The sequence below is a fragment of the Sturnus vulgaris genome, chromosome 12 (genome assembly GCF_052056855.1).
Source record: "Sturnus vulgaris isolate bStuVul1 chromosome 12, bStuVul1.hap1, whole genome shotgun sequence".
Classification (NCBI taxonomy): Eukaryota; Metazoa; Chordata; class Aves; order Passeriformes; family Sturnidae; genus Sturnus; species Sturnus vulgaris.
Window position 1 is genome coordinate 12405394 of NC_142254.1, and position 24451 is coordinate 12429844.

Here is a 24451-nt window from a genome sequence, read left to right on the forward strand (position 1 = left end):
ATAAATATCCCAAGAGCAATCCTGATAGTCCAGAATGTTGTTACACAGCTGTCTCTCCCTGATAATAGCTATCTCTATGTTTATACCATGTCATATTCACCTCACACATATTTTGGAGCAAGCTGAGAAGCCATAAGAGAACTGCAGCACCCACACTCAAATCAGCTGCTGTCAGGAAGCAGAGGGATAACATTATGTGTTGGAACTACTTTTCCCACTAGGAAGGCTTGTTCCAGCCCAGAGCATCTTCATTAATTTCAGTACTTACACATCCAAACCACTGATAGTTTTTACTATCAGCACAGATTGAACTGTAAATGACTACAGCTGGGAAAGTAGGACTTTGTGCAGGCAGATGCCTATTGCAGCAGTCATTTCTAACTGCAATTTTGTTTTCTATAAAGTTCTCCTCTTCTACCAGCTCCTGGCATCAACTACACTACATAATAGCACTTCAGCATTTGGGATGGATATAGTTTTGTGTGTGAATCAGCTTCAAAACCGAATTGCAATTGCTTAGAGACAAGCCACATTAACATAGTATTTTAAGTCCTGCTTATCAAGTATTCAAATTGCTGTCTTACTTCTGTGTGAAGATTGCAGTCTCCAGGGCAGTCAGTTTGGCATTTCTCGAGTGCAGGTAGCAGTGTTTTAATTAGAAACTGTTACAACATGTTAGGAAAAGGAAATCCTGTGTACCGGGATTTCAGTTTGCATAAAAATAGCAATACAGGCAGACTTCACTATTGCAAATTGAATTCCATCTGTTTCTTCTACTCATCTCAGCATTAGTTTCAGGTCCTAAAATGATGTGAGTTCACACTCGGAGAGGGTGGTGATGGGAGCTCCTTTATCTGTTTAAATCAGCATGGTTGCAATTTATTTCTTAGATGAGGCCTTATGAGAAATAGTAATCTTGGGAGATCAAAGAGCTTAAAAACCAAGTCAGTAAAAAACGTTTTGCAGTGTTGTTCTGCTTCCAATTTCACTACTAATTTGGGCAGCATCCTGAAGGCAGTTCAGAGGATGCCATACACTCTCAGGACATGAACATACAGAGCCACATCAACTGGCACCAGTTACCAAACACAAAAGAAGCAGGAAGTACCAAGATAAGTTTTTTCTTCACAGAGAAAAGATTTCATGAAGCACGTGAAGATATCACCAAAGCTCCTCAGAAGGAATCTAGAGCTGAATGTTGCCTACAGCTGAAAGCAAATAGACCATAATGAAAGCAGATACCTTTCAAGATGAACACGAATTAGTACTATTCTGACACCCATCAATGTGTCTTGTCAGCAAGTTTTTCTAAAAATACCAGAGTTGCTGTGGGTTCTCCTGGCTTAATACTCTGACAGAATTGATTTCTGTACTTTCTTGGAAAGAAAGATGGAGAAAGCAGCAGTGGAAAAAAAAATAGCTTCAATAAGCTTATCTAGTAATTTATATTATGTTTATTTTAAAACAGCAGTAATATTTACAACTGATAATGCCCAAATAGCAAAGCAAACCAAGCAAGGCCTCTGTTTGTTTAGCTATGCATTTGTTCTACAAAGGTATCAAGTATCCAGTTTAACTCTTTCAATTCAAGCAAGGTGAAAGTTCTTGCCACGAAGTGGCAGGAGCTTCCTCATTAAAATAATACATAGTCTGTGACCTGATGACAGATTGCTAGTTGGCAGGACTGGAGACAACTTCTGAGAACCAGGATGCAAACTAGCTTGTTTCAGAGGTGTGGGCTCCTTAATTTGGAGGTTGTTCCCCCACCCAAGGGAATAAAAGGAAAAATGTTTTTGGAAGGCAGTTGAAGAGGTCACGAAAGCGTCAAGGACAACAGAAGTTGTTGCCTACTCAGTTTGAGAATTTTATCTGAAAAGGCTTCCAGAAACACTTAAAAAAAGAAAAGGAAAAAAAAATACTTTCCTGTCTAAAAGCAGAATTCTCAAAGCTGTATTTCTTCCACTTCCCACTCCAATTTTTCAGGAAGAACAAAGCCATTCATATCTATTTAAAGCAGCTGCTGCCCTTGTGGCATTAGGCACCCACAGCCAGGCAGAGCAGCAAGCTCCACTGAATGCCACGTTTCCTATTGAGCACGGGTTTCTGAGAACACCCAATCATTTTGGTATCAATGAGAAAATCCAGTTTAGAGCATGTCTACTTAGCTTCATTTTTGTCACCTAATAACGGGTCTATTTTTTTAAATTTGTGTTTCAAAGACTTTGCTTTGATTTTGGAGGGATGCTTAAAAATTCTCATCTTTGCCTGATCTGTAGATGGTATCCAGGTAATCCTTGAGCAAGGCCTGATTTCTTATTCATTCCTGTGCTTATGAGTAGAAGCTCTCAAGCACCTTTAACTGCAAGCTTGTCAGCACATGCTAGGATATTAGAAGAGTGTAGGTTCTTATACCAGCTTTCTAAATAATCAGTTGTGTGCCAGTCTCTTCATTAGCAATTTCAAAAGGCTCAAGCAATAACTTCTCTTTGCAGTGTATCTGCAAACATCTGTGCTGGGCACATTTACAGGTAATGTTTATTTTCCTGCCTCAGAAGCAGGAAAAGAAGCTAAATGGAACATGTAAATAAATTGACTGGTTGTGTCTCTTGTCCAGACCACACTGAACAAACTGGAAACTAAGTAAAGTCACTCATTCAGTCTGTCAGAGACTTTCAGAAAAATCTAGAATATACTGCAATTGTTTTAAGTTAGCTGCCTCACAATCTGACATGAAGCACAATCAGATGCTCTTAAACATTCAGAGCTGTGTGCAAATAAGAGATCCTAAGTATATATATATATTTTTAACATAAGTGTTAAGAAACTTCCAAGTACTTTTGTCTTGGGATTTTTTTATTACACCAGAAAATTTAGGATCCATTATTTCTGAGGTATTTTTCACAACATATTGTGATGCTAAGAAGAGGGTTTTTTTAATTGAGGAATTTGGCAATAATTTCAATGAGGCAGTAGATAGGAATTTGCCATGGTTCTCTTGTAAAGAGAGCTCCCTTGCAGCAATGAGAGCAAATCACCATGGAAACTTTTTGTTAAGATGGTATTAAAAAACAGCATGTACACTTACATCTCTCCTTTTGTAACAGGCAGCATTTTGTGATACAGTCTGGAGTGACTGAGTAAAAGGGTTATTTGCACAGCAAGACACCAGGACTTTCCCAGAACTATTTCAGGATTTTGTTATGCTGCAGAGCTGGCCAGTTAACAGCACATCTTGTTACAGATAGAAAAGTGCTAAGAGATGAATGAACAAGTGATCTTACCCAAACAGTTTAGTAAAGTCAAGTTGATGTACACGTAGAAAAAACAGATTTGTGAACTGGCCTTAAATCAGTTTATCACCATGAGAAGCTAACTAAATGTTCTCAGATCACAGAATGATCTGGTTTTCAGATCAGGGTGTGCCAAGCTCACACACTCCACTGAAGCTGTACTATGTCCTTTCCTTCCTTCACATAAACACCAGGTCTGGTGCTGAACAGGGGAGCAGCATCTCTGCAGGGTGACTTTGTGCTTCTGGCTTCCACTGCACAGGATGTCCCAGACTCTGCACTGGGATCTGATTGTCCTTTGTGTAGAGGCACATATGTATTTACAAATGCATCACGTTAGGACCCAGATAAAGACATCTTGTTCTTCTGTGTTCAGGCCAAACTGTGAGAGATCACTCACATCACTTTGTCGCCTCTGACAAAACCACAGGAGCCCACAGGAAGAGATACATTGTCTTGAATCTGTTGACATAAGCCAAAATACGTTCCTTATTCCCTACAGAATACTAAATAAGCATCTACAAGCATCCTGTTTTGAGGTTTATTATGGTTTTGATGTATTCCTGTCCTAGTTTTATAGGTATCTGCCAACGCTCTATGCCAAACAATCTTCTCTTCTCTCCAACATAATTTCTGTGAGAACCAAAATCATGATTCTTTACTCGGTTTGTTGGTCATAAATGAATAACAAACTTTGTTAAACAATTTTACCTGCCTTATCAAAAATTACACTGCAGAAGAAAGTTTGGAAACAGTGTGGATATAATGCTTTTGTCTGTTTAAATGAAGTTGTTCTATTTTTATTATAAATTCTAGGCAAGTCAAAAGGAATTTGTAGGGTATTTGTAACCAGCTACCTGTCCAGTAAGAATGACACAGAAAAGTCGTGTGAGGACTTCATGGCCAGAGTGAGATGCATAAGTTCAATTCTGATCCTTCACTGAAGAGACTCAAAGGTTATAGCTCACAAAAGATGAAAGGATTTACTTACTCTGGCCCTGGGAGTTTTGCACTTGCTGCAGCACTTTATCACAGCTCCTCCATGACCAGACTACCCCATGGAGCTCTGCTTGGGGCCTGGTGGACAAGGAACCTGTAGGGGGATGAAGGTTCCAGTTCCTTTAGGGGCTATCTAAGTGCAACTCAGGAAAAGGATTATGTGGAGTTGGAAGTGAATTGAATCTGGACTCTCATTTTTGGGGACAAATATGCAGAGCAGTCAACACGACCTCCTGCCTCTCTTGGGATCATACTTCGGGAGGGATGGCCACTGCACCTTCTCTTTCCACTCGGGATCATGACTGGAAAGGGTTGGTGTGAGCCAAGTGCAAAGATTTCTGACCTACCACTGTTTGTTTCCCCGTTCCATCTAGGTCAGCCTAAAGGGCTTTTCAGCCTGCATCAGCCTTTCAAAAAGCACTAACAGCTGCTGAACCTGAAGCCACAAACAGGCTTTTGATCTGGATATTTGTTTTTCTTTAAACGGATCTGAATCTGAGATGTAGCCCACATTCTCCAGAGAGACAGAAAAGTGTGACACTAAGGTTCTTGCTTGTTGTTAGGCTTCAGTGCCCTCCTTCCACTCAAAAGTCAAGAGGCTTTGAGAGCTAATGCACAAGTATCAAAAAGCTGAACCATAACTACCAAAACAGTAGGAGTGGTTTACAACATGCCAGATATTCAGTGCAATTAAGAGCTGAAGCACCCATTAGCAATCAGAAAATGGACAAATTAGTTTGTACCTACACAAGCTAAAAATGTTACCATTTAAATACTACTATTTAATGTTTTGGGGTTTTTTCCCTCACATTTATTCTTAGGATTGGTGTTCTCCCACCCTTCTCCTTACTCTGGGATTGCAAATCTGTTCATGGAGGTCCAGTACTATCCTCTCTCAACAAGACACATCTGATGCCTGTTTAGTCAGGGATAAAAATTCAATGCTTTTAGCCCAAATCAACTCAAAAGCAACAGCATCTGCCTTCCAATTCATTCTTGATCTTGATCATCAGTGATGGCTGTCAGATTTCTACTTTTTTTTCCTCTCACAGAGACTAGTCAGTGTCCTTTTGCTACATCCTCCCACTCATGTTTAAGTATTTTTTGTCTTCATCTAAGAAGCAACAGAGTTTCTAAAGAAAAGCAAAATTTTTACAGCTGAGATATTTCATGCAGCTCGATCCACAGGGTATTAATTGTTTCTGGTTTCCAGATGAAACACTGTGAATTTTAAAATACCACACATAGTGTGAATGTTCCCAGCAAATCAGACATTACAGGCTCACTCGCTATTTGTGCTCCTGTACTTATTTAAGTGACCTGACCTTCTCCTGCTAGTTGGACTAATGAACAGGTCTTATGGCAAGTACTTTGTCTTGGCATGGCCAGTTCCCTTCTGACTCTATTTGGATTGGCAATTCTCAGGGACAGGAGATTCCTCACTGTCAAAAACACATGATTTAAAGCAGCTGAGAAGTGGCACATTAAAAGAAAAAGAAGGAATCTTCACCTTTGTAAAATTTTTCACTGCCATGGTAAACATACTTTCAGGATAAGTTTTCAGTTTTCAACAAAGCGTGTAAATTAACACTGGAAATTAGTTCCTTGTGAGTAAGGCCAGCCAGGAGTACTTCCCCACCAGCCAAGCTCCATATGAAATCAAATTTGCAGCATCTCAGCTCCCTAATGAAAACAGGCTGAGTTCCTGCACATAGTTTTCTGGATGTCTAATTCAGCAGGTGACTGCCACTTTCTATCCAGAATATTCACCTTTCTTCCCCCTGCCCCAGTTACAACACTTCCAGAGAATTGGAATGTTCCTCCTGTAAGAATTTAGGTAATTGTTGAATTATTTTTATTTTTTTTTACAAATCCAAACAAACCTATGATCTGTCCCTCCTCACTGCCAGAACTGTGCTATTCCCTGCCCATGCTCTGCTTAGTGTGCCATGAGATCTTTCAGATCTGCAAAGCTGTGTTTGTTCTGCAGGTGACACATACAAACAATTCTTAAAATCCTGCTTGCATTGTCTCAAATCCCCTGCAGTAGAAAGCACACATGTTGCAGATTTTATTGCTTTTTCCAGACCCACTAAAAGACTAAAATGCATGTTCTCATTTGCTGTGAAAATTACAGGTTCTTTTTTAATAATTCTTTCTGATATGACTATCCACTAAAGAAAAGGGGGAAAAAACAAAACACAAAACCTCCAAATATCAAAAATACAAAGACAGCCATTGAAATCACTTCCAATAGCCTTCTCTAAAATGTTACATGTAGTTATATGAACAATATTACAAAAAGTAACCTTACAGTGGTCACATACTATCACAAAAGGAAAAAGGAAAACATATTTAAGTTTCATGATTTAAGGGGGGTGGGGGGTGGGTGTGCATAAGGACGAGAGAGAGCCACAGCAGGCAGAGATAAGTGATGAACTGACTGAATGTTTAAGGGAAAGGAAGGGAAGAATGGGTTTGAGGGAAGAATGTTTGAGGGCGGCACAGGAGAGAAATGTCAGCAGATGGCACTCGGGCTGCAGCACAGCCCCGTCCATTCAGAGATCCCAGCAAACACACAGGACACTGGGGAACTGCAGGACTTTAAGGTGTGGGAGGTCTCTGGGGTCCTGTGCACAGCACTTGGGGTGATCTGCTCAGGACAAGGGGAGATGATTTTTCCCATTGCAGCTTAGACATCTTTCCATCCCTGGCCTCCCCCTGTAACCACCCCAAAGCTGTGAGGGAAATGAGGGACTGAGCTCCAGATCAGCCTGAAGCCAGGGTCTAATCAGAGCAGGCTACAGAAGGCAGCGCTGTCACCTCTCAACAAGAGCTTAGGAAATAATCGCAAGGCAGGACAACTCCCAGCTCCTGAACTTCGTTTCTAAGATTAAGTGGAAGCCTCCCATTCACAAGAGCCAGTGGTGCCCCATTCTGACCAAGAGCCTGGAGTTGTAACCACTGAAAATAGAGGTGGGTGCTCCTCTTTTCAGGCAGCTGTGCTGCATCCATAAATCACCGTGTGCAGGTACTCATAGTGTCTGCCTAAACTTTGTTTCCTCCTCACTGCCTGCAGAATTCCTTGTGAAATGCGAGGAAACAAACCATTAGAACTAACCTACTTAGTACCTTCTAAAACATAGGTACTGTTTCTATAAGTAAGCATTAAAATCACAATAACTGAGCCATTAATCTTTAATAAAATTTCTGCTAAAAAAAAAACAAAAACAAAAACAAAAACATAACTCTGTTCCCTGGCAGGGAATATTACAGCTGCTCACAGCTACTAAGACTGAACATTTCCAGTGCAGATACTGTTGGCACTACTGGGCTGAACCTAAAATGTCTTGGAAGCTGGGTCAACAAGACCCATGAATATTCAGGCTTTAAGGAATTTGGGCAGATATCCCAGAAGTGGCAAGACCCAATGCTGAATCTAAAGCTCTCCCAGCTTTTTGTGTTGGAAACACAGCTATTCAGATGGCTTTATGCTCTAATGGGAGCATTGAAGACTATGAAACAAATAAATAACGAAATCATTCTCTGTTGATTCAAATTAAGTATTTTAGCTTCTTTGCCTTCTTATGCAGCCGCTAACAGTGCTGCCCCTCATAGAACTGCACCCATTATTGCTCAGCAGCTGCTGTTTATCCATCCCTTTGTGTGAGAACTGTTGCTTTGCTCTTCTCCCGTAATGCACGGGGACAAAGCTGGCCAGGGGTTGTTCTCTGGAGGGCTCAGGTCACAGACAGCATTTGTTCAGTCTGCCACAGCTCAGCGTGGAGCTGGGAAAGCAGGTATGACAGCCACAGATCCAGGGAGTGTGGGAGGGAAGCAGAAGAGGAGGGGCATGTGGAAGCCAAGCTGCTGCTGCTCTGCCGCTGCTCCAAGCTCCCAGGGCAGCCTCATCTCTGCTCCTCTGGCACGGACTTTGCCACACCAGCCCCAGCTGCCAAAGCCGCGAATGACACAAATTCCTCAGCTCCTTTTTTTGCTAGTCCCTGGAATAATCTGCACCAGAGACAGAGAGAACTCGGAAGAATCATTTGAAGAAAATTACTCCTCGTAGGAAAGACAACGCATTGGAGAAAGCAAAAGTTCACCTCTGGCCACCCCTAACAAACACAGACGTACCTGTCAGCAGTGAGGGCTGCAGTGACTGTTCCTTGCCTGGCTCCATGGAGGAGCAGGAAAACAACTTTGTGCTTTCCCTTGGAGCCAACACCAGCAAGTGCAGCCTTGAGACCAACCCAACGGAGGCCCCAACATGCTGGGCAGGAGCAACCAGGGGTGGCCCAGAGGTGGTGATTGTTCCTGTGCTTTTTGGGCTGATTTTTCTCCTGGGAATGGTGGGAAACACGTTAGTGTTGGTTGTTTTGGGGCGTCTCCGGCCGGGGGGACGCCCATCGCGCAGTGCCACCAACATCTTCATCCTGAACTTAAGCATTGCAGACTTCTCCTTTCTGCTCTTCTGCGTTCCCTTCCAGGCCACCATCTACTCCCTGCCAGAGTGGATCTTCGGTGCCTTCTTTTGCAAGTGGGTTCACTACTTGGCCATGGCAACAATGCTGGTCAGCATCTTCACTCTGGTGGCCATGTCAGTGGACAGATACATTGCTGTGGTCCATGCCAAACGCTCACCCTGCATCCGCAGCAAGCGCAACGCTGCCCTGGGCGTGGCTGTCATCTGGCTGCTGTCTCTCCTCATTGCCATCCCCGTGGCCCAGCACCAGGCCCTCATGAGTGGCCATCAGCAGGCACCCAACAGCTCTTTCTGCTGGGAGCACTGGGCAAACGGTTCTGCAGCCAAGCAGATGTACAAGATCACCATCCTGCTGGTGGGATACCTCCTGCCCCTGCTGCTCATCACCTGCTGCTATGCCAAGGTGGGTGCCAGGGATGGGAATAATGTTTAAATGCAGGGGAAGATCCCAGACTCTTGGTGGCTTATGTGTGTACACAGCTACACAGCCAAATAACTGATCCAACCCTTTCTATATCCTCTCCTGGCACAGAATACTTTTTTGAGGCAGGGGGAGGGAAGGAAAACAGAGAATGAAAATACACCAGCTCACAAAAAGCATTGCAACTACCAAGATGACACCCAGACAAACACCCAACCCCCCTAAAGAGACTTGCTGGTTTTCATATTTCTCATTTTGTTCTTTCTAAATAACAAATGTTTGCTACTGGCAAGAGTAAAAACCTATGGAGGGATAAACATTCTCAGGTTATTGCTGGGCTGTAATCAGGTTTAAAAAGCTAGATCTAGATGTTAATTGAGATTGCTCACAGTGCTCCAACATTCCTTATGACCCTCCCTCTGGAGTGGGACCCACTCTTACCACTGCATTTGTTTGTGCTGCCTTCAGGAGCAGCAGGGCAGTCCCACCAGGGTACAGCCTGCTCTCTGCCCATGCTCTCTCAGCCTGGGGAATAAATGAAGACAATCTGAGGCTCAATATGGAATTCAAAGTCCATGTGAAAAGTCCAGTGGATTTCAGTATAGTGCCAGCTGAACTCTTAATATATACTGAACTACTAGAAGCTTAGCAGTTTAATGCTCATTCCAAACTTTATTTCTTGAAAGAAAAAGTGGAGAACTTAGAATTAAAAGCCTGAAAGCATCAAATTCATCTTTGAAATCATGTTAAAACAATTACTTTAAATTTTTGGTGCTTGTATGAGGAGTTCAAGTATTAATACACAAATTTCAATTCCCCAATTATATTGCTCCTTTTTTCCCCCCAAGGTTTTATACCATCTCCATACGAAGGTAAAGAACATTTCCAAGAAGTCAGAGAGATCAAAGAAGAAGGTAAATATCTTTGGTTTAATCTGTACATTGACTATAATACAATAGATATGCCAGATTTATAAAGTAATCAGCCTGGTCTGTGCTGATTCCAGTTAAATTAGAGCCGTTACAGTTTCTGCCAGTCCTTTTTGCCTATGAATCCTAGCCAGATTTAACTGTAGATTATATGTAGTTTCTACTGGTTCATTACATTCATTGGCATACACTCAGTTTTGTTTGCAATATACTTATGAGGACCAATTCATAACTGGTCTTGCATATACACTGTCTGTAAGGATAAAATTCAAATTCAACTAGTATTTGCAATATTATCTCATAACACAATAACTGTCAAAGTTATAATACACCACAAACAATATTTACTATACAGGTGTTAGTTTCCCTTTCCCCTCAGAGTGTTTTTGAACATGTTTTCTGTCTTCATCTAACTTCAGGTAGGTTCTGATAAACATTCTTTTAACCACCTTTTCTAAGGGAACACATTATGTAGAATGAGCTGCTGTGTATTGCCTGCTGCAGGAACACCACCAGACCTAGATGGAACAGACTGTGTTGAAGAACACTGTGTCTTTTCTTGCCTACTGACTTGTTGATGAGTGCTGATGCTGCTGCAGATAAACTGTGGATTAAAATGTCAAAACCAAGAGTATAATTTCTGGATCAATAGTGCAGACTACAAACAGAAAGCAAAGCCAGAGTTTTGTATGTTTAACAGCTACTAAGAGCAAAGGCAACCAAGATGTGTTGACAATTTTGATAATGAAAAATGCAGCAAATAAAGTGCTGAGAAGCACTGTCATTCCACATAGAATCATTTCATAATTTCATAGGTTTCAAAAGTTGTTGTTTTAGATCTCAAAATCACCAACAAATCCCTTAACTGGTTGGCTTAAATTTCCCTCCAGAACTTCCTTACTTATGTATGAATGGCACACTACCTATTTGTTGCTAATTTTTAAGAGAATGCTACGAACAGTTAAAAATTACTACTGTTACTTTCCTGTAAAGAAGTTAAGAATTTCATTTATGACATTTTTCAGATATATCCACTTGCATTGTTTTCAGATTTGCTCTGTAGAATTGGATGAAAAAATAGCTCTACAGTTTCTTCAACACTAAGTTTTGTTAATAGACATTGCCAAGAGGATCAGCTTTAAAAAACACTTTTGATTTTACTTGTTCAAACAAGTTAGTGGTGCAGCAATTCTTCCTCCCTCCTCTTAACTATTTCCCTGGCCATAATTATGAAACACCCAATAGTGATTCTTGTTCCATGTGGCACAGTTAGGCCTAGTTATATAGGTGATCCTTTCAGATAGAAGAAAAATTAAATACATTCTTCTACACACACACACACATCATCCTTCACAATATGTCTTCATCCAGCCCTGTCTGTGTAGAAATTGTCCATCTAGCCTTCCTGCATGTCAAACATCTTCTTTAGTTTACTTAAAGGTTCTTTTTGTTGCAAATGCTACTCAGCATTTCTTGGGAAGGCTTCCTTGGGTTGGTTGCAGACACACTCAATTCCTGCATGTGCTTTCAAAGCATGCTTGAAACACAAGAGTGAGAGTCAGTCTTTTAAAGCACATCTTCTTCAGAACACTTCACCTTAGAGCCTAAGAGGAAACACATGGATGGCTGTCAGTGGTGTTAATCTAGCTTCCTTCATATGTACTTCTTGGTCCATTTGTGAAAGTAGTTGTGTTTGGATTTAATTCACAAACTTCATCAGGAATTAAGTGAAGCGCTTTTGTTTATTTAACTGAAAGATGTTTGACAAATGAAACTGGATCCACATTTGGAAGGTTAATTTAGTATATACAGAACATTGAGTTTGTTCTGAAATATGTGTGGCTTCAGTGGCTAAACCCTGATTGCCTTGTGCTATGACAGAAAGTGCAGCACAACAGCCAAGTCTTCCCACAGGAGGTGATAAAATTGTCTGAGTCACATCTGTTAATTCACAGCATGTGTCTTCACCAAACCAATATGGATGGCAAGGTGTCATATTCATAAAAAAGAGGATAGTTTGAAACTATGACCATGCAGTTCCTATAATTTCAAGAAAACAGGGCATTTGAGCTACTATCCTCCTTCTACCTCCAAGAGAATGGGGTTTGGGTTTGCTCTTTTTGGATTTTCCCCTTTGGGTTTGGTTTGGGGGTTTTTTGGGGGGTTTGGTTTGTGGGTTTGTTTTGTTTTTAAACAGTTAAATAGCAAATTTTGCAAACAGCTTTTTGTTCAAATCTCCCAATGCTCCATACATGAGTAAAGGTCTCAAAAGAATCAAATTGCAGACTCAGAGTCAGTCCTTGCTGAGCAAGATTTTCTAGTGAAACAGCTGCCAACATTACCACTGCAAACAGTTTGCTCTGTCACTCAGCATTTCAGAAGCTACAAGAACTCTCCTCAAGACTGAGCACTTCAAGATAAAACATAGTTAAGAAAGAAAGCAAGTGCCATAGAGCTCAGTCTTGCCATAAGCAGCATTCCACATGCTGACTGGAAATACATTGCTATTATTCTCCATTATAGGCTGCTTTTGAAAAAATAAAATCATCAGGTAAGATTTTGTTAAATGTCAAGACTTATTTCTGAATCTTTCACTTTCATTGACCTTTCTGGAATCTTGGTGTAATACCAGTCCCTCCACCTCCAGGTCCTACAACATTCTTACTCACATAGTTTGAGCCATAGAACACAGAAATGCAGTAAGAAGCATTACTGGGATGAATCCAAGTTAAAGCCCCCTGAAGGTCATAGGGGAGCTGGCATTTTATCTGCTATTAGTACACCCTGGAAATCTGGAAACAGCACGTGAACCTCAGTAAGACAAACATTTATAGAACAAGTGGGACCTGCTGGATCCAGGCCTAAGGTGATTTCTGAAGAGATGATGATGGCATGGCCAAATAAAGAGCCCCAATGTTGTGCAAGTACATGCATGACTTTCCTAGGTACATTGCTGTAGCAAAGAAAGCAAAATAATCCTAGATTTAACTGACTCTAAGTATGTGAAGCATATTACTGGAGCCCAGGTACCTGGTACTGTAGCTCAACTTCCCCCTTTAAAGGTCATACTGTATCAGTAATTTGTATCTATGCCTTTAAAATTAAAAAAAAATTAAAACCTTTTTTTTTTTTAATAAATCAAACCCATGGAAACAGGAAACAAAGCATAATGAACTACAATATTAGGAATTCGTTTCTCCAAGAAGTCTCTCGCTTGATTCTCTACCCCTTTCTGCCTTTTTGTGACACAGCATTGTTCCCAGTGCCTGCTCCCTCCAGCTGTGCTCCCTTCCCTCCCTGGTGGGTGCTGCCAGCAGAGCAGGACCTGCTGCCCAGGGCCCTGCAGAGCTGCAGGAGCAGACAAGAGGGTGATAATTCTGTCTGTTAGCAGAGTATGGCAACAAAACCCAATTAAAAATTAAAACAGTGGTAGAGTTTTGGTTATCCACACGGTTAAGAGAAGCTCTGACACATACAGCTGCAGAGTGTCACTGCCACCCCTTTTCCCCTCAGGGGAGTCTTGTCCAAAAGTTCCCACTGCTATATGAAGCATCTTCTCTAAATAAAAGTCTCTAACAGCAGATTTCATTCCACCTGGATCTGAAGACCCAGCTGTTGTCTCCCAGATGACATTGCCACAAGATATGGCTGGAGTTTCAGTGTGGATTTTATTCCCTGCACAATGCTTGCAAAGTCACTTTTCCCTCCTCTTCCATTACGGGTGATCCTTCTGCTGTCTGTCATGGTCCCATTTGCCACAACATTGTACTCAAAGTCTGTTATTTGAAAATATGTAGGGGTTAAGAGGACAGCATAAGACAGCCCTGGTTTTTAGGGCAAACTACTCATGGGCAATGTTTAGACCCACTATTGTAAAGTCAGTTACAATCAGATTTTGTTTGAATGGGTCCAGTTTATGAAAAAGCCAGAGAGCTCTGACAGCTGTCACCCTCTCCAAGTCAGTGTTCAAACACCTGCTGAAAAGAACAAGTTTGTATTTAGCAGAATCCTACAAATTACATACAGGTACATATCACCAAAAAAAAAAAAGAAACAAAAAACAAATAAAAGGTTTTGTGCTTAGATTGTTATCTGTAGGCTGTTAAGTGACAGGATGGTTATGTTCAAGCTACAGCAACCTTTTAGATTTATGCACACGTGAAACTTTGCAAAAATTTTCCTTGCATAAAGTTTGCTGCATCTTGACTTCACATTCCAGTATCAAAAGAATTTGACCCTTAATTCAGATTCCCGCTTTGAAATTTTTCTGTAACTTTGCCACCTACACGTCAAAGGTTGGATATGTTCAATTTAAAGTGCGTTTCCATTTATATGTATCATCTGTGCATTAGAGCAAGGAAGATGTTAAGAACTTTTTGCATGCCTAGGCTGAAATTCTGCATGATGAACTAAGACTGTGCCTGCAGAAGAGATACATGAGTGGCTGTTTCCCCATTTAATGATATACTAGCTATACAAGTTTGCCAGCCTTAAAAATCAGATGGTGTGATGCTGCAGGATTCTCCTTTGAAGTTTTGGATAACCATTTTTTGAGGCCAGCCAGCAAGACCACATGCTAGGAAATTCTGTGCACCCCTCTATGACAATTAGGTATATTTCAGTTCTGTTACCTCTTTTCTGAACTATGCAGAGTACGGCAAGTCTGTAATTTGGCTCCAAAGAGAGTTAACGATTCCCTGTCTGACAGTGTTGCAAAATGTTTCATAAGAGCCCAGCCCCAGGAACTCTGATCATACATTTGTCTTAAATAAGATGATTTAATGATGGAAATTAATGCAAACTAAGGTCTAGCATGGCCCTGTGGTGTTTTACTGGCCTCTGGAGCACACCAGGGTTCCTCAGTGTTTACTCAGTTCTGTCTTATGCATCTTTACAAAACAAATAACAAGCCTTGCAAACTGAACAATCTGAAATGCTTTTTCAAGTTTAAGAATGTGTCTGGGGAGGTGAATTTCACAGCTATTTTGCAAGCTCACTTGAAAGGATAGTAGTCATGGGACCTTGAGGCCAAAAGCTTCAATTAAGAGACCAAATGAGCCACTTAAAGATAACAAATTCTTTTTTATAGCATATGCTTTTCTATTGGTTAGCTACAATAGAGAGGTGAGCCGTGCTTACCTGGCAGCTTGGCAGATCAGCTGTTCATTGCTTCCAGAGCTAAGTAAACACAAAGACACAAGGGTTTATTTGGGACACTCCCAGGAGTGCTGCACTTTGAAGGTCACACAAGAGCCTGAGGTACAAGATACAGAATTCCTTCAAGGTAGATGGGTGTTCCTGAACATCTTGGCCAAGAGAGGCACATAAAAGATGCACTGTAACTGCTTTCCTGTATGCTAAACTAATTATTTGGCTATTATCCAAGCAAATTGAAGGTTTTCATATAGATGATGAACGTGATGTTTGAACAACGGTAAATACAGCAAAGAAACATGGAAGATCCCAGGATCCAACAGGCAGAAGAATATAATTCTCAAATGAAATCGTGAATGCACGTTGTTTGGTTAAGAGGAGCCCAGGGCAGCAGGAATTAAGAGCATCATTGCCAATTAGGGCATAATAGAAATATCACAATGCTTATATGCATTTATGAATAGAAAGTGAATAAGTTTCAAGGGCATCAACAGAGGAGATTAGTGGCATATCCCCAGGATGAGAGATGTGCAGATGAGCAGTTGGAACAGTGCAAGCAAGCTGCTTAGCACATAAATCAGGTAATCAAAATGATTACTTCATTCCCTCCGCTTCTTCATGACATCCAACTGGCATCTCTGGCTCCAAGAAAGAAGACAGAACAATAAGAAAGAATACTTTCAGTGTGATTTTCAGATCACTGAAGAGTAGAATTAGACTCCAGTGTAATAAAATAAAAAGAACAGAGGGCAATGAGGAGTGCTTCAATAGTAATTAAAAGATGTGAGTGCTCTGAAGTAGAGACGGCTGCTATCCAACCTTTACCTTACTTAAGAATAAGTATGTTAAGAATATGTTCTAGAACTTAAGAATAGTTATGCCATTTTCTAAACATTTTGCATTTATCACTAGGCTATGTGTGTGTTTCTGGAGATTAGATTATGCTTGGGACCTTTCTGTTAGAACTTTGTGTGCAAAAAAGAAAAGAATGTTTGCAAATCCGTCAAGGGGAGTCAGATTTGCCAACAAAGCAAACAAGAACGTGGCACCAGGAGTGAGGAAATGCAGTTTTCACTTCACACGTTGGCTCACAGATGGACTCTGAGCAAAGGGATGTTCTCAATTGGGTATCCCTGAATCTAAAGCCACAAAAATTGTCTTCCTCAGAGATTGGTAAGTTCTTCCAGCAGCACAGTGGTATATTGCACTAAGCCACATGTGATGAGCATAACAGGAGAAAAGATGTATCAGTAAATCACATAATCAGATATCAGACATCCTGCTACAAAGCAGTAATAAAGGAAGAGTCAATTGTAATTTGCTGATAAGACAGTGTGGAAGAACAGGCACAGGCTTCTTTATGCTTCTTCATTTAGAATTACAGAAGAAAAAAGGAGGAAAAATAATCTCACCATATTCAGGAAACAGCAGTGGTCTCACTAATGAAACACAGTTTGTCTGCAAGCCAGTACTGTTTAATAAAAAACCTAATTGAATGTTCTTTCCCATTTCTGTGTGGCTGAGGTACACAGTAGAAATGGATGGTCTGATCAGCTCCGAAATATGATGTGCAGCTGGGCTGTCTCCAACTGGGACTAAATGAAGAAAGTGACAAGCCCCATACCCCTCTAGACTGTTCTGTCCACTCTATATTTTAATCTCAGGAATGTTTATTAATCTAACATTCAGGTAGTTCTTCCTAAAATATCTAAATCCATGGAATACTTGAAGCATTTGACTCATTACAGGGCAATCTTAATTCTGCCCTTGACAAGATGCCTGACGTGTTCAAGCAACTTCATTATAAGCTTATCAAGGACAACAGCTCTAAACACAATTAAATGTTAAAGACTTCATCATCCTCCTGAATGAAGCATCTCCCCAAAAAAATGTTTTTTAAACACATTTTCCAATGCTTTTATAAGGATGGGGAAGGCTGAAAGCAAGAAATAGCTTGTTCAGGGCCGGGTAAAAATAATCAAATGGCAAAACAGACAAATAAAGGCTGGAAAGCATAAATGACAGGCAGATGACCTACAAAAATAGCAAAAGAATAAGCAAGTAAATTCAATACAATCTGCACATGACAGAAATAAGGGGGCGGGGGGAGGAATAACAGAAATTTATTTCATTATCTGACAAACAAAAATATCTCCTTGTCTTTGTCACCAAGCTATTGATTCACTGTACAGCTTAAACACACTTACTTTGCCTGTACAACAAATACACTGTAAGTTATTTCCTGGAGCTGCTTGAAAGACTTCTAGGAATATTTAGACTTAAGTGGCCATTGTACATGTCTATTATGGACCCACCAAAATTTCAAAGTTGAACCAGAAGGTTTGCATTAAATGGGGACAGCTTGATAGCAGTAATGCAGTAACTTTGCAAACTGGAACAGTCCATGGAAGAAGCTCAAACAGTACACAAACTATTTGGATCAGTCCTCCACAGCTGGTCACAGTCCACAGTAACAGTAGTTTAAGCTACAGCAAAGTTGCATTAAAAGCCAAATAGTGTTTTGTTTCAGTTTACTCTGTCTTAACTACCTATTCCCTAAATTGAAAAAACAGACACAAATTCCATTTTCAAAACCTTTTTCTTGAATCATGAATTATGTACATTAGTTCTGTAGTATTCTCTATGTTTTCCATCTGCAAAATCCCAAAAAAGCTGGATCCCAGAAACAGCTCTGTGCTATTACACAGCAACTGCAAACCCACTGTGTAATACTCAGCCCTATGTTAAATGCAGAGCTCGTTATTTCACAACAAAAGGGAGAAAAAAGCTAGGTATATAAGCCTTATTCAAAAGAATATTTCAGTGCTTGTATCCCCCTAATTTAAGCAGATGGATGCCCTGAAAGGTTGCCTGGGTAACAAGCCTAAGCTACTTAGCATTGCTGGAGGGTAAAGAAGTAGCACCATTATTGCTGGTGAAAGCTAATGATGAGACCTGTTTATTAATCATTTATTTGGTAATCATACCACAGTAGGTGAGCTAGACCCCACAAGACCACTAGGTCTGTGTCTTTCATTCTTACCAATTTCTAAACATTCCAGTCCATTTTTAAGGACACCATCTGGCTCCCAGCATGGTTGGTTTGAGGATGCTTGGCAGGGTAGTTTGTTCACTCTTAGGGGAGCATCTTTGCTAGCTCAGTGTCAGACAGCATTCTGGTAGGTGAAACAAGGAAGCACCTGGAGCATGCCAGGTACACAGTGAACTTACAGGTTATTGCCTTTCAAAGTTAATAGAACCTTATTTGAGAGACCTATTTAACAGAAATCCCTTTTTTTAACTTGTATTGTAGTCTTGATCTAACACAATGTCTTCCTTAGAGAGGTTAATGGGTTTAACTAAATGTGGCCATGATAAATACTGACTAAATGAATTCCTGTTCACTAGAAAATTATCCCTTTCCTAGGAAAGTAACTTTACACTATTCACTTGAAATCATGCAAGAGAATTATTGAGAGAAACATTGACCTAGACTAGTAAGGCTGTAAATCTTGAGCTGAAATTTTAATTTTTCTCCACTGATTTTCTGCTACTTGTACAACAGTTATCCTTAGGGGAAGGATATCATCTGCATGTTTGCAAGTTGTTACATTTATTAAAATGACAAAATAGAAATGAGAAACACTAAATACCAAAGTTAAAAAGGAAACATTGTGCAGAGAACCAAGTGGGGAAAGAGGAGGGAAGTCATCAGCTGTGCATCTTCTACAGAACCCCAAAACTGAGGGATTAAATACACAAAAATTGCTCACCTTGCATTACCATTTGTGTAAATTCATTACCATTTCTGAAAATTCATTAAGTCGAGTGGAATTAGTCCTACAAAAACATCAGGCAAGGATCTTAGGGCTCCCAAGTCAGTAATATTTGAGCCTTGCCAGGCATTCACTAAGAGTTCTAGAAATAGTGAGAGAAAAGCAACAGTACCAACTTTCCTAAACTTAAAAAGTGCAGTCCTGCTCCCACAGTCCTCAGGGTCTTACAGAAAGAAAGTTGAAGTGAGTTACAGCTTCATTTTATTTACTGTCACTGTTAACCTTCATTTTGTATGGAGATCTCAAAGAACAGTTTTCAGGAAAATTTTACCTCAGGTCAAGCTTTGGGACATACAACTGACAGACTGTGCCAGAGGCTGGCCAGCTAACTGGGGAGCAAGCACTGCAGGGGCACACCTAACCCAGGCAGCACAGGCTGGGATTCCACAGGCACAGGGAGCCTCCCTCAGGTCATCCATCACCCAGCTAGGAATGTGTCTAACCAATAAGCACTGTGTATTAAAAAAAAAAAAAACTCTATGAATTGGTTTTCTGGGTTTGTCCTGTAATAGAGAAGATACTGGAGAACCCTTTCTCGTCAGGCCAGCGTTTGTTACTCCTCTCAGGGGCGTGCTTACTTGCAAATTGTTTTCCCCTGCAGTTATTTTCAATAGCCTTAATGTTCCTCACCCTCCAGATGTTAGGGAATATTATTGTAACATCATTGCTGCAGCCTTTGAACTGTTTGAAATTTTACAGGCACTACCTCAATTGTCTACAGTTATTTGTTTGAGCCAAAACTAATCAATCAAAATTTACCAGGGTTTTTAGCATCCTTTTTCATGTTGTCATAATTTGTCCACGTGGCAGTTGTCAGTGTTGCCTGTGTTATGCTGCTTTCACTACTGACAGAGGAAAGCAAACTCACTCATTGCACAGACCCACTTGGTCACTGTGACCATTTAAGACACGATCTTCTCTTTCCCAGACGGCGCAGACAGTGCTTCTCGTGGTTGCCGTGTTCCTGCTCTCCTGGCTGCCACACCACATCATCACCATGTGGGCGGAGTTTGGGCACTTTCCCCTGAACAACATCTCCTTCACCTTCCGCATCATCTCTCACTGCTTGGCCTACGGGAACTCTTGCATCAACCCCATCCTTTACGCTTTCCTCTCGGAGAATTTCCGCAAGGCCTGCCGCCAAGTCTTCACCTGCAAGCTCTTCCTGCGGCCGCTTTCTGCTGAGAAACTGGCCAGAGTGCGCATGGAGAACTTCTCTACCACACACTCCACCACGAACATGTAAGCTGGGCTCACAAAAACGTGTTTCAGGAGGAAGAGGGTTCTATCTGGGGAGAACATGCCTTCAAGTGCATTCCAGGGAGCAGTGGAGTCTGCAGAGGTGTGGACTTTGCCAGGTTACTGGAGTGGAAGGAGACATATTTCCCTCTCATTATGATGATATGTGGCAGAGCCTGTCCTAGGGTACCTTGCTAGTCACTGGGCTACGTGCAACAGAAGTATCTGAATGCCCATAAGAATAGAGGACGTGAAGTTGTAGTTATGACCAGAGAATATAAATAAGATTTATACAGAAGGCAGAATATGTACAGACAAGAAGACAGCAGTAATGATGTCTGTAGACAGTTATCAAGATGTGAACAATGAGTGATGTGACATTCAGAGAGCAGTTTGGGAGAAGTCAAACTAAAGTCTTTGGATGCCTTTGTTTCTTCAACAAATCTGACCATATGTGAGCTACATACACATTTAGCTCACTACTGGTTGTAGGGTCTCTTAAATCTCCTTGAAGGCTTTGCTGTAGCATTTACCTATTGGGCAATTACACCTTTCACATGATGTGTCAGTGACGTGGCTGTCTGCTCTTGGTGGCTCTGTATCAGCTTGTACATCCCAGGGTCTGAGTGTCTGTGTGCTCCTGTGTGTAATTACTGCTGTTAATCACTGGCTCCAGCAACTGTCTCTTGGTGAGCAACAATAGGAGAATGGCATTTCTCAATATATGCTTAAAAAACTGTGATTTTGTTTGAAAGTACTGTCTACAAAAGGTTTTGTTGGTAAATGCAGTGTTCTCTTGAGTGTATCCACCCAAGGCTTTTTCTCAGACACTTTAGTATATAAACGCCTGAAATTTGTGGTGAGGGTTTTTTGTTTGGGTTGTTTTGATGAACTGTTGTTATCAACAGTGCTCTAGCAACAAACAGGTAAGAGCATTTGTACCAAGTTCAAGGTTATTACTTGTAAATATATAAAATGCATATTCCTTCAAAAGTAGGAAGCAACTGGCTGAAAGAATTTCATTACTTCACTGTGTTGTCTAATATCGTATTCCTGTGTGCTGCAATCCAGACTGATTGCAGATTGCTAGAGCTGGATTTCATAGACTGCAAAAATGTGAAGTACAGAAGTTAAACTACATGCAATGAATGGGTTTCCAGTTTCCAAATGGATCGCTCTTTCACTATATTTCTAAAACTTGGGAGCTATTGTATTAAATATTTTTATTCCAGTTTGTAACTTCCTTTAAGAGCCCCTTAACCGAGCAATATGAACACAATCAGATGCACAATAGGATAAAGTCATTGCCTGATCTCTGAAAGTTTTCTCTTTGTGTAACTTTTGTTCTCAGTATACTAAGAGTAGTTCCAGTGAATGATTTCCTTAGGAACTAGATTTAGATCCAATGCTGTGATCTTCTCATTTACCATAATGTAGAAATCTACTATTTCTACATTCCAAATGATTGCACAGCCTGAAGTGGGTAGCATGGGAAAAACAGCCACTAAAAGAAAGGGTTGTGGCAATCACTGCAACAGAAATCAGAGTTATTTGTGTGATTATTTACCATGGAAACAAACCAGCAGCTAGATATTAATTAACCTTAGCCTCACTTCAACTCTCTTGGTTTGAAGCAAAATAGGACAAAGGCACAACATTCAAAAGAAATCACTCACTCTGTTACATGAGAGTCACTAGAAACTGTGAATAAACACTCTACTTTCATTTAACAGAAGATATCTTTCAGTATGTTGAGGTTTTTGGTTTTTTACAGTCAGTTCAGAAACTGGACGTTTTTCTACATCATGCAGAAAAAAATGTGCAGGAAACACTTCAGGGTTTTTAGTTTTTATTTAATATAACATGAAGGAGCAAGATCCCATTTCTCAGTGAAAGATAACCAAAAAATAACAAATTAAGGCCTTGTAAGAGCCTCAGGCATTATTGTGCCTTCTCATTCCCAATGGACTTTACAGGCATCCAGTCTAGAATTTTCGGAATGAGCTACTACATCACAAGAAAATCAAGTATCCTTTATGCCTGTAACTGGTCAGGTTTCTCTCCTGCCACAGTAGCAATTTTTAAATTTTAGTAACAAATGTTAGCTGATGGTGGTGGGCAGTAATGAAATGCAATAGAGCTGTATATCATACAGACGTACTTTCATCTGGATTTGAATTTAAATTATGTCTCAAAATAAGTAAACCTAATCAACTGATGAAGTAATTCTTCAATATTCTCCAAAAGCATTCTGTTACTCACGAGTTTCCTTCGGAAAAGCCACATGTTGTGATGGCTGTGCAAATGAATACTGCAGTTTTCAGAACAGTGCAAAGTTAACCTGATCACCTGGTTCTGAAACTCAACTCTATTTTTTCAATGTGCCTTACACATAGCAGCTCATTCACTCTGCATTAATGACCTCAAGGTAAGCCTCTACCAGGGAATGCCTGGCAACCTGAATCAACCTCCTGTAGGTGAAGATTTATTAAGAGAGTCCATTCCTGGGAGACCTGTCCTTTTCCGGGCTGCAGTCTCTATTTTCCGTACCAGGTCCACATCCCACCTGTGGGTGATAAAACTAACCACAGCTCCGGGAGCCTTGCTCCCAACCCGGCCAACTCTCCCAGCACGGTGCAGGTAGTCCTGGAGGGTGTCTGGGAAGTCATAGTTGATCACTAGCTGCACACTGCTGGTGTCCAGCCCCCGGGAGGCAAGGTCGGTGCAGACCAGGACAGGCACTTCACCCTTCTGGAAAGAGGCAAAGATGCCGGCTCTAGCAGCTGCCGACATCTGCCCCTGCAGCCTCAGGTGCTTGATTTTGTGGTCGTCCAGGATATAGCCCAGCCAGTTGACAGTGCTGGCACTGTTGCAGAAGATGAGAACAGCCCCGCCGGATGCTGGGCGCTCCTTGAGCAGCTGCAGCAGTTCGGGCAGCTTGTCCCGACCTTTGATGCGGACAAACTTCTGCTGGACGTGAGGCGGCAGGCGGTGCAGGCTCTGGGTGCTGAGGGTGACAAACCGGTCCACGTCAGTGAACTTCGCCAGCGTCTCGCTGAGCCCCGCGGGGAAGGTGGCTCCGACCACCACCACCTGCGTCCTCTCCTCGTCGGGCCCGGCTGGCCCGGGAGCGCCGGCGGCCAGGGGCGCGTGTGCCAGGATCTCCTCCAGCAGCTCCGTGAAGGACTCGTCCATCAGCGAGTCCGCCTCGTCCAGCACCAACCAGCGCAGCTTCTCCAGGGCCAGGAAGCGCCGCCGCAGCGCCTCCTGCAGCGCGCCGGGGGTGCCCAGCAGCACGGCGGGGCCCGGCGGCGGCGCCCGCAGCTGCCTCCGCAGCCCGCCCGCGGCCCCGCCGCCCGTCAGGCCGCGCACCGCCAGCCCCGCGGGCGCGCACAGCGCCGCCGCCACCGCGCCCACCTGCGCCGCCAGCTCCCGCGACGGCAGCACCACCAGCCCGCGGGGCGCCGCCGGCCCCGCCGCCTCCGCCGGCGCCTCGGGGCGGCCGAGCAGGCGCTCCAGCAGCGGCAGCAGGTACGCCAGCGTCTTCCCGCTGCCCGTCTCGGCGGCGCACAGCGCGCTGCGGCCGCGGCGCAGCGCGGGGATGGCGAGGCGCTGCACGGCCGTGGGCCGGCCGATGGAGAGCCGCTCCAGGCCGGCCAGCAGCGCCGGCTGCAGCCCCAGCTCGGCGAAAGTCGGGCCCCGTCCCGCCTCAGCCGGCGGCGCCTGCAGGGCGGGAGCCGCCTCCTGCGAGGGCTCCAACTGGAAGTAATCCCCGTACGCCTTCCGGTGCTTCCAGCCCGCCGACACCAGCGGCGGCTGCTCCCAGCGCCCCACCGTCTGCCATCGGGGCTGGCTCAGCTCCGGCCGCCGGCTCCGCAGCAGCAGCTTCCCGGGACGCGGCGGCGCCGCCTCCCCCTGCCCGCGCCGCCGGCGCTGCGCTCCCCGCTGCAGGCGCTGCCTCAGGGCCCAGGGGATGCGCACCACGGCCCCGGGGGGCTGCGGGCTCCCCGCTGCCGCTGTCCCGCTGCCCGCCGGCCGCCGCGGCAGCAGCAGCGGGAGGGCGAGCGCCGGCCCAGCCCGGCCCAGCGCCATCGCGT

The 24451-nt window shown here is 42.7% G+C and overlaps 2 protein-coding genes across 2 annotated transcripts; one reads left to right on the forward strand and one right to left on the reverse strand.

Annotated features, from left to right (window-relative positions):
- Positions 1-8158: 8158 nt before the first annotated feature.
- On the forward strand, positions 8159-21675 carry LOC106855860 (galanin receptor type 1-like). Its single transcript, XM_014880834.2, has 3 exons — positions 8159-9178; positions 10045-10110; positions 20044-21675. The coding sequence occupies exons 1-3, from the start codon at positions 8471-8473 to the stop codon at positions 20359-20361; spliced, it is 1092 nt and encodes a 363-aa protein (XP_014736320.2). The 5' UTR covers positions 8159-8470; the 3' UTR covers positions 20362-21675.
- Positions 21676-22186: 511 nt separating this feature from the next.
- DDX28 (DEAD-box helicase 28) lies at positions 22187-24446 on the reverse strand. The gene has a single exon (XM_014880703.2). The coding sequence runs from the start codon at positions 24444-24446 to the stop codon at positions 22818-22820; it is 1629 nt and encodes a 542-aa protein (XP_014736189.2). The 3' UTR covers positions 22187-22817.
- Positions 24447-24451: the final 5 nt, after the last annotated feature.